This window comes from Amphiprion ocellaris, chromosome 14 (assembly GCF_022539595.1).
Source record: "Amphiprion ocellaris isolate individual 3 ecotype Okinawa chromosome 14, ASM2253959v1, whole genome shotgun sequence".
Lineage (NCBI taxonomy): Eukaryota > Metazoa > Chordata > Actinopteri > Pomacentridae > Amphiprion > Amphiprion ocellaris.
Window position 1 is genome coordinate 34,387,320 of NC_072779.1, and position 11,007 is coordinate 34,398,326.

At 41.9% G+C, this 11,007-nt stretch overlaps 1 protein-coding gene across 2 annotated transcripts in view; it reads left to right on the forward strand.

Moving 5' to 3' along the window:
* Positions 1 to 10,349, forward strand: part of LOC111568041 (P2Y purinoceptor 3) — a 10,810-nt gene extending 461 nt beyond the window's left edge. The window contains exons 2-3 of one of the 2 annotated variants that reach the window (XM_023269492.3): positions 2,133 to 2,680; positions 6,059 to 10,349. In XM_023269492.3, coding sequence (XP_023125260.2) covers positions 2,265 to 2,680; positions 6,059 to 6,971 — 1,329 coding nt within the window. In that variant the 5' untranslated portion in view covers positions 2,133 to 2,264 and the 3' untranslated portion in view covers positions 6,972 to 10,349. Of the gene's footprint in view, positions 1 to 1,318; positions 2,681 to 6,058 lie in introns of those variants that run through there. The other variant, XM_055017025.1, reaches the window with a different exon arrangement.
* The last annotated feature ends 658 nt before the right edge of the window (positions 10,350 to 11,007 follow it).

An 11,007-nucleotide genomic window follows, 5' to 3' on the forward strand; every position in this document is an offset into this window, starting at 1 on the left:
CCTGCGGTTCTTGAAGTAATCATCTGTGATCCGCTGCTCAGTCTGAAAAATTCACCAAATCTAACATAAAAAATCTGAATATTTCCAAAAAATCACTTCATTCTGCATCTTTTCTTTAAAAATGAGCCAAAAGTAAGACATTTGCAGGAACCAGAACAATCAGTTCTCCAGGATCGACTCAGCTGAGACCAAAACATTCAGAGATTTAGCTTGAACTGCAGGCAGTGTTTCCTCAGAGAGACAGAGGAAAACCAAAGCTTGTTGGAGAGCCATTCGGCATGGTGAAACATCTTTCTACAGATTATTCACATTCAAAATGAGTCAAAATTTGTCCAAAATGACATAAACTTGTGTAAAAATGATCAAAAATGACCCAAAAACTGTCTGAAATTACATGAATTCACTTAAAATGACTCAAAAATTGTCTAAAATCGCATAAAGCTGTCTGCAGTTGTTAAAAAAAATAGAAATGTGTCCAAAATGACATAAACTTGTGCAAAAATGACTTAAAACTGTCTAAAATGGCTTAAATCTGTGCAGAATAGTTGAAAAATGATTCTAAATGCCCAAAACTTGTAAAAAATTTACATTAGAGGACAGTAAAACCTACTGAATGAATAAATAAATGCAGCATGGCTCAGAAGCAGTGAAGAGAGGAGGTAAAGTAGTTGGAGATCCATTCAGCATGGTGAAACATCTTTCTACTGATGATGAACAGAGTAGAGAGGAAAAATCTGAAAACACGGAGCTAGAAAAACATCTATAGGATGAGGAAGAGACAAGATTAGAAAAATGAAACATAAAATGATACACAAAATTAGGAAAATAAGACAAAATATGGACAAATGATACACAATAATGACAAAAAATGAGACTGAAAATGACGAAAGCGACACAAAATGAGGAAAATGAGGAAAACAAGACACAAAATATGGAAAAATGAGACACAAAATGACAAAATAAGACATGACATGGAAAATGAGAAATAAAATGACAAAAATTAAACAAAATGGGGAAAACAAGACAAAAAATTAGGAAAATAAGATATAAAATATAGAAAAATGAGAAAAATTAGATAAAATAAGAAACAGACACAAAATGAGACAAAATAAGGAAAATAATTTGAAGATCTGAAAAAAACAGACAAAAAATGAGAAAAATGAGACATAAAATGACACAAAATGAGCAAAAATCAGAAAAAAATGAGAAAAAATGACAAAATGAGAAAAAATGCCAAAAAAAGGAAACTGAGACAAAATTGTGAAAATAAAACAAAATATGTAAAAATTATACTCAAAAATGAGAAAAATGAGGAAAATAAGACATTAAACAGCAAAAATGAGTCAAATTGTTGGCGATCCATTCAGCATGGTGAAATATCTTTGTAGAGATGATGAACAGAGTAGAGAGGAAAAAAACATCGACTTTAAAGATTCAAAGTCATCACAAAAACACTTGAAATCACCAATAATATGCTGGAGATGGATGGATGGATGGATGGGTGGATGATGGATGGATGGATGGATGGATGGATGGATGGATGGATGGATGGATGGATGGATGGATGGATGGATGGATGGATGGATGGATGGATAGATAGATAGATAGATAGATAGATAGATAGATAGATAGATAGATAGATAGATAGATAGATAGATAGATAGATAGATAGAAACAGGGTTAAATAGGGTTAAAAGCTAAAGGACAAACTTGTTGGAGTTCAGAGATAATTACAAAGAAAACATGTTTAAATAGACTAAAATATGAACCTGATGGTGGCAGTAGAGGTAGACATGAAGGAATCAGTATCATCACAGCAACACATCTGGAATATTCTGGTTTGGATTGAACCAGTGGAGTGATTCTACCTACAGAACTCCAACCCTACGCTGTACCTGTGGATGTAAACATGAATAAATGTGTTCTTCTTACGGCTTCGTCAACAGTGTTTGCTTCACATCAAACTGACTTGAACTTAAACCCTGACATGCCGCCGACCTGCTGAGCGCTCAGAGGTTTCCGGAAAACCTCGTTAATGATTGAGGGGCTAATTGAGCGAGACGTGGCCTTCATCAGCAGAACATTGTGAACCGACTAATGACGCTGAGCTTTCTGTCCTGTCGCTGCTGCAGAGACGTGGATCAGCGGAGTCCGCCAACGATAGATCAACAGATAAATTTATAGATGGATGAAGGAGCCGTTGGGAGCTGAGATGATGCCAGAGGAACCCGAGTCGAGCCACAAATAGCCCCCAGAGGTCCACCATGAGGCTGACTCCGGCCTCCAGCGTCTCTCCACAGGTCGACCTCCCCAATGCCTCCTCACCCACCTCCTCGTCCTGCAGCATCGACGAGTCCTACAAGTACGTCTTCCTGCCCGTTTGCTACTCGCTGACCTTCGTCTTCAGCCTCACGTTGAACTCGGTGGTGCTGCTTCGCTCCTGCCGTCTCCACGGCGTCGGCGCTGGCGGCGGGCGGCGCTGGAACACGTCTCTGATCTACATGGTGAACCTGGCCACCACCGACCTGATGTACGGCCTGTCGCTGCCCTTCCTGGTGGCCAGCTACGTGCTCAGGGATCGCTGGGTGTTCGGAGACTTCATGTGCCGCCTCGTTCGCTTCCTCTTCTACTTCAACCTCTACTGCTCCATCTTCTTCCTCACCTGCATCTCTGTGCACAGGTAGGTCGCCACGGAAACACCACAGCCCAACAGAACATTCAGTCAAGACTCCAGGAAATAGTTAAATATCTAGAGAGAGAGTAGAGAGAAATAGTTTGTAGAAGCTGTAAACATAGAAATAATTAAATATCTGCAGTATGTGGAGCTGAGATTGGATTTCCAGTGGCGGGAACATTGGTGGACACCAGTGGGAATCAAAACTGGACTCAAAAATGACTCAAACGCTGTCATTTCCTACTTATTTTGAGTAATTCTGGACAATTCTTGAGTCAATTTGGTCAAGATTTAATCCAACTTGGACTCATTTATAGAGGTAGACCGATATATCGGCTGGCCGATATTTTGGGCCGATATATGGACTTTTTCCAATATCGGCCATCGGCCGATATTTGCAAATAAAAAGCCGATTTGTGATCAGGCACCCGTACGGGCAGCTGCCGTGACCGCTTTTCCCTTAGAAGGACCCCCGGCACTCAGAGAGCAGAGCATGAGCGGAGCGAGTGAGCCAGGCAACAACAAGCCTAACCCTAACCACTTTCAGGTTACTTTTTAATTGTATTTTTTGTAAACTTTAAGTATTTTTTTTGTTATTGTACTTTTTCACTTTTTGTGTTCAATAAATGTTAGAGTTCTACTAGTGTATTTAATTTGTAATATATACATGTATATACTTTTAGTGTTTAAATTGCCTTTTGTATTCGATGTGCTTTAAAAAAAAAAAGGATATCGGCCTTAAAAATCGGCTTCTACAATCGGCTTTCGATATCGGCCATCGACTGAAAATTTTTTTTAAAAATCGGTATCCGCATCGGCCTTTGAAAATCCCATATCGGTCGACCTCTACTCATTTATATTACATTAGACAAGTTTTAAGTTATTTCCGACAAATTTTAGAACCTACTGGACCTTTCAAAACCTGGTCACAAAAGTACACAAAGTTTCATTGTTGTTTGTTATCAGTTACTGTTGAATCTAAGATGAGATAAAACTTTATTAACTTAAATTTTCATGCCAGATGTTGCACAGAAAAAACTGAGGACAACAAATGCAGCCTCAAATGTAAAAAAGATAAAAGTACGATAAAATACTGGAATAAAATAAGTAACTGAAGTAAGACTAGAGCAGTAAAAAATGACACTGATTAAACATGATAATGAAATAATAGAATTAAATCATCTGCTCCATATTATACGTAAAAGTCTGCACCAGAAATATGAAATGAAAATTAAATATTGCACATTTTATTGGCAAAGTTGTGCATGAAAGTGAGCTTCTCCTCCTCCTACGATTTCCTGAGAAATGAAAACATGAAATACTGCACATTATGTATGAAGCTTGTATAACACAAACTACGGAGAGGACATATTAAAACAATATTGAAAATATTGTTCCGATCCAAGTGTCTAGTGTTGAGTTTTCGATTCACAGTTTAGTTTCATATGGCATTGTCAGAAATGCAGGATTTTTTGTAGAAATGCAGGATTTTTTATTAGTTATTGATGATCAGAAATCACAGCAACATAGAATGTGTCCATTTAGTATAGATGCACTCACAAACACAATGAGCTTGCACTGAGCACAGCTGTGTGTTCTGCATGTGTACGTTATGTACGGATACTGAATCACGTGACCTAAATATGTAGCGGATGGCAGGAATTGATGGGACTCAGAAACACCCCCACAATTTAATCAGTTGTTCCTTGGATCATTTCTGATGGATAAGTCCTGATAAGTCCTCAGTGGTGGATTTGGAGCAGGATCACAATCATGTGATCATCAGCAGGCAGCTGACGTAGTGTTCACTTGTTGTCATGGTTACAGTGACGCCGTGCCGCTATCTGGCAATGATACAGAAATATTTAACAAATCCATGGATCCAGACTATAAGCTGCATCACTGCCAAAATCTAATCACTTGGTCCTTGTGTCATTTCTGACCTTCCCTGGAAATTTCATCCAAATCCGTTAATCTGTTTATAAGTAATGTTGCTGACAGACAAACAGACACACAAACCAACATCGATCTTCACATAACTCCACTGTGTTCCTTGGCGGAGTAATAATGGGCCAATATGTAACAGACAATCAGATTCTCCATTAATATCAGCTTTTTATACGTTCTCTCCACCGTCACACTGCTGCATGAATCGTGCATCTTTAGTGCACATTTTAATTCAATTCAATTCAATTTTATTGATATAGCGCCAATTACAGGTCAGATTGTCTCAAGACGCTTTCCAGAACCCACATGCCTGAAAACCCAGAGCAATCTCCTGATTTTTGCAGTAACGTGACCTTCAGTGTAAATGCAGCATTTTGGATGTTTAACATGTTGGTTAGCGAGCTAAACTGACGTGTTAAACTGTGATTCAGCACTTTGTCTTCATGACTTGACCTTTTCTTTCAAGCTCGTACGTTTTCACCAAACCTTCAAACAGGAAGCTGCTGCTCGTACATTTTTCCCGGTAACGTTAATTTTTGATGGCTGCTTTGCTTTGCCGTTTGAACTTTGACTTGAACTAAACACGACATGCAGGAGGAAGCTGCTGAAATGTGTAGAAAAGAGTCCTGCTGACCTGCAACAGGCCGGTTCATTGGTTTAACCTCCAGGAAGTGAAGCGTCATCCTGTCATTCTCAGTTAAACTACACAGGATAGAATGATGATTGGTCTTATAATCTGGGGCTTAAATAGGCTTTATTTAGTACTTTCCTGCAGGTTGTAGATTATTTATAGTTTTTATAATATATTCAGTAACTTTACGCTAGGCAGGAGTGTTTATTCTTACTGGGTTTTTTGTAAATAATGGTGCAAATTGTTGTTTGTTTTGTTATGATGCCTTATTGAGGTGAAATCAGTTTTTTATGACTTATAAATTGTGAAGTCATGGTTATGAATCGATCTTATCTGTTTGTCTGGATATGGGGAAACATGTTTAAACTGTATGTTCCATGTATTAATGAGAGGAAAGGTTTTATTGCTCAGCACACGGTTAATATTCACTAGAAGCTTCTGTTTGTTTAAATCCATAATTTCCTGTTGAACCTTGATTGGCTTCTGTTTTCTATTGAAATATTTACCCTTCTATCTCCAGAAGAAGACCCCATTATTATCACTTTATTATCAGAAAAGCACCCGCAAAGTATCTGTGATCTTAATAATTCTACAGAGTGCAGCTTCATAGTTCATAAAATCATCACATAATTATATTGAAAGCATTAAATTGGAGGAAAATATCTTAAAAACTCAACATTTCTAAAGAACCGATCTCTCCTCAGTTTGGACGTTATTCATGTGTAAAGGCAGAAATCCTTTCAAAGCCTCAGCTGATAGTTGGTTTCTGAGGTTAATGTGATGGTTGTGAACTCACCTGTCTGCAGGTATCTGGGCATCTGCCACCCGATGAGGACCATCACTCTGGAGAGTAAGCGGGTGGTGAAGGGCACCTGTGCGCTGGTCTGGGTGGTGGTCTTCATCCTCACCTGCCCCATCTTCAGGTTCGCCCAGACCGGTTTGGTGATGCGAGGTGGCGGCGGGGCGGTGGTCAGTCCTGGAGGGGTGAAGGACGGCGGGAACTGGACTGGAGATCAGGACAGGGAGGGCTACATGAACTGCTGGGATGACGCCATCGACAAAGAGTTCGCCGACTACGTCCCGTACGGCATCGTCCTCCACCTGCTGGGCTTCTTCGTGCCCTTCGTCATCATCGCCTGGTGCTACTCTCAGGTGGTCCGGACCATATTTCAGACGCTGCGTTCCCCTCCCAGCTCCGTGGAGAGCGGCGAGGACGGTCCGGTGGGCGACGGGGCGGCAGAGGGAGTCCGAGAGCGGGAGCGAACCTCAGTGTCCATCTCCGGCTCGCAGTACTCACACTACATCCGGCGGCGGCGGAAATCCATCAAGACCATCGTGACCATCACGCTGCTGTTCGCGCTCTGCTTTCTGCCCTTCCACGTGACCCGGACGCTCTTCCTGCTGCTGCGACGAGGGCAGCTGGGCGGCTGCAATGCCATGAAGGCGGTTTCCATCTGCTACAAGGTCACCAGGCCGCTCGCCTCCTGCAACGCCTGGCTCAACGCCCTCCTCTACTTCCTGACGGGGGATAAAGGCGCCCCCTGCTGCTGCCCGGCGGGACGCAGCGTCCGCAGGGACCGACGCAGCGGCTCCCTCTGGTGGCCGCTGAAGATCCTGAAGAAGGAGGGTGTTGGCGATGATGACCAGGAGGTGGCTGAGAAGGTCGAGAGGGAGGCACACATAGAGAACGAGTCCAAGTCTTCACGGGTCATCTTCTAGAAAGTTCTCGTTGTGAAAAACTCAAAACAACCTGATGCACCAGACAACAGTCCCAACGGTCAAACAGGACGCTGCTCCATAGCGCTGATTATTGTTACCAGCAAAGTTTCCAACTAAAACTGGTGCAAAATCTCAATTAATTTCCAAATAAGTAGCAGGAGCGAACACATTAATGTACACCGATCAGCCACAACATTAAGACCACTGACAGGTGAAGTGAATAACATCGATCATATTCGTTTCATGTGGTGTTCTGCAGGAAAACCTTGGATTTTCGCACTTGTGTTGATGAGACTCAGACATAAAAAAAAAAAAAAACACTTTCCCAGAACAAACACACTCCTTCATACAAATGGAAATCCTAAATGTCACGGGCCTACCCCCGCAGGAAAATGCTCCCCACCACATCACAAAAACAAACAATTAGGAACATCTTGGGAAACATGACAATAACCCAAGATGTCGATTTGACCTCACACTGGAGAGTAAGCAGGTGGTGAAGGGCACCTGTGCACTGGTCTGGGTGGATATCACCTAAAATCTGTCAGCATTTCTTTGCACAGCAGAGTGTTCTTCACAGTGTTCTTGACTGCAGAGAGTCTCCATAAGTCTGAATGACAGTCAGTGGAGCAGCAGCTCCTCTACCTGCATTAAGAGTGTTTTACAAATTGCTCTGTGTTCTGTTCATCCTTCAGTTTTGCCTCAGTGAACTCCTGCTTCACCTTCTGCAGCAGTTCTGGACGCAGCGGCACATCCAGAGCCGTCATGGCCAGAGCCTTCGCTGTCCTCAGAGTGAAGAACTGAGCTTTATCATCACCTAGACCCCATTATGATCAAGAATCAACAGGATGCAGTGGAACCAGTTTGATTCCCAGAGGCCCCACTGCACAACCCAGAACACCCAAAGGATTCACTGCCAACGTCCTGGTCCAGACCTCATAGGACACCCCGAGAGGCCCTCTGGTCCAGACCTCGTAGGACACCCCGAGAGGCCCTCTGGTCCAGACCTCGTAGGACACCCCGAGAGGCCCTCTGGTCCAGACCTCGTAGGAACACCCCGAGAGGCCCTCTGGTCCAGACCTCGTAGGAACACCCCGAGAGGCCCTCTGGTCCAGACCTCGTAGGACACCCCGAGAGGCCCTCTGGTCCAGACCTCGTAGGACACCCCGAGAGGCCCTCTGGTCCAGACCTCGTAGGAACACCCCGAGAGGCCCTCTGGTCCAGACCTCGTAGGACACCCCGAGAGGCCCTCTGGTCCAGACCTCGTAGGACACCCCGAGAGGCCCTCTGGTCCAGACCTCGTAGGACACCCCGAGAGGCCCTCTGGTCCAGACCTCGTAGGAACACCCCGAGAGGCCCTCTGGTCCAGACCTCGTAGGACACCCCGAGAGGCCCTCTGGTCCAGACCTCGTAGGACACCCCGAGAGGCCCTCTGGTCCAGACCTCGTAGGACACCCCGAGAGGCCCTCTGGTCCAGACCTCGTAGGACACCCCGAGAGGCCCTCTGGTCCAGACCTCGTAGGACACCCCGAGAGGCCCTCTGGTCCAGACCTCATAGGACACCCCGAGAGGCCAACACAATGTTAGGCAGGTGATTGTAATGTTATACCTGGTCGGTATTTGTTTCCAGCATGGACTGTAGATAAAAAGTGGACGTTGGTGGTTTACTCAAGTCTGGAATTGGTCACTGCCATCTTGGTTTTACTGGAACAAGGAGTGAATAGTCCTGTTTGACCACCGGAATTTTGTCAGGAGCTGTTTTAAGTTAAGAACAACTCAAAACAGCTTCTGACAGCAGTCCAGTGGTCAAACAGGACGAGCTCAGTACTGCTGGGTAATAAGATTTCTATACAAAACTGGTGCAAGACGTCAATAAATCTCCACATATGCAGCAAAAGAAAAATCTAATTCATGCACGTTTCCATCATAGACTGTATATAAAAGATGGTGGACTAGTCAAGTTTGGAATTGATCACTGTAACATTGTTTTTTTTGGAACAAATAGTGACCATAAGCTGCTTTACCATCAATATTCCTGTAAATGGGAGAATAAGCTGGTGAATAAACGTCAAGCTGAGTTGGAGGACTTGAAACTAGCAATTCAACAGTAGAATGTTTATTAAAGGGATAAATCAAGTGAGATGTTGGCTAGTTTTCTATATATTCAGACCTCCTTCTCCAACCAGGAGAGTCGCCCCCTGCTGGCTGTTAGACAGAATGCAGGTTTAAACATCTGAACTCCAAACAGCATTTTCTGGGTGTTTCTCATTTTTTTATTCACTGTGGTTCATTTTTCAATCTAAAGTCCTGCTCCTCTATAGAAACAGAACAACATAAAGAAGGAGACAGAACTCAGAGGTGACTTCTGTGCAGTTAGAAAGAAGGAAATCGGGAAAAGGAAAAACAAAACTCCACCAAAAAAAGAAGATAAAATCAATATGTAAATTTTCCAGCTGCCCACAGGAACAACTAAAACTGAAAAAAAGGTTTAATTTTATTACCTAGGTTTGTCATTTGTTCCACAGGCTGAAAACGTTTTGTTGTGAGACTGTTTTTGGTAAAACATTTGATATTTTTGTACAATCTGGTTGGACTAAACAGTTTATTTAGATTTTTTTGTTAAATAAGACATTTAGAAAACAGTGATTTGATGAAATATCAACATTTCACATTTAGATTTAATTTTGTGTTGGAAAACATTAGGACCAAATTATTGTTTTATAGCTTCTGGCTGATAAATGGTGTCATTTCTGTGTTTTTTTAAAGATACCATGTTTCTTAAACCCGCCAGTGGGTTTTTGGTGTTCCTTGACCACCAAAATAAAACGTTTTTCAGTTTACAAGTTATAAATCCAACAGTTTGACAGTTTACAGCTCATCAGTGACCTGTAAACTCATAAACTGATGTTTTTTTCTTTCAGAGCTCCACTTTAAAAAACAGATGGAGGGTAAAACATGTTTCTGAGAGAATCTGTTTGAGTCCAGGTGAAATTTAAATGGTTTAAAGGGTGATTCCACCCATTTTAAAGGCAGGCTTCTTAATGTGCACCTACATGTTTGCTCCAGCTTCCTGTCGTCGTCGTTGTCAGTCGCTGATGTCAGACCTCTTGCTGTTGATGTATTTTTGTGGTTCTGTCTGGATTAAAGTGTTGGCAACCTCAGCTCTCTGTGCCTCGTTCATGGTTAACGAGGATCCGTTCGAATCATAAATCATTAATGGGCTCGACGTTTGTTAGGAAAGGAACATCTGCCGACTCTGCTTCTGAACTGAAGCACCGTTGGACAACACAAGGCTCTGGTTTGTCCTGTTTTTGATGTGAAACCTATTAAAGAATTAGTAAAACTTGTCCCAAATAACCTCCATCCATAATGACTCAAACTTTGTCCGAAACACCTTAACTTCGGTCCAGAATGACATAAAACTCCAGAATGACAATATTGAAGAGTTACTGAACATTGAAAATGGAAAAAAAAAATGCACAATGACACAAAATTTGTCCAAAACTTGAACCTTGTACAATATTATTACTCAAAATTGTCCAGAATTACATTAAAAATGAAAAAAATGCATTTTTTTCAAATGAGATTGGAATTGTGGTCCTATAAATTTCATGTAAGAATGTGCATCTATGGATGGATCCATATTTCTACTAAAATACAGTCTTTGGTCGATATTTCACCAACTTTAGAGGCTCTAACATCCGTAGAATCTGATGAAAGATGAAAGAGAAGTTTCAAGTTTGATGGTTTTTTTTAATGTAAAACCTTTCAGAATTAGTAAAAAAATGGTCCAAATAACTTGAAAGTCATCCAAAATGACCAAAAATGTGTCTAAAACAGATGAAAACCTGTCCAGAATGACTCAAAAGTTGTTCAAAATTACTAAATCTCTGGAAAAAAATGCTGAATTTTCAAATGAGATTGGAGCTGTGACACTTCAACTTTTGAGGATTTAACATCAGTCATCTGATGAGGACTCAGAAAAGTTTCCAACAGATCCAAATAATTAAATGTCTCCAGCAAAGGACAAATTTTC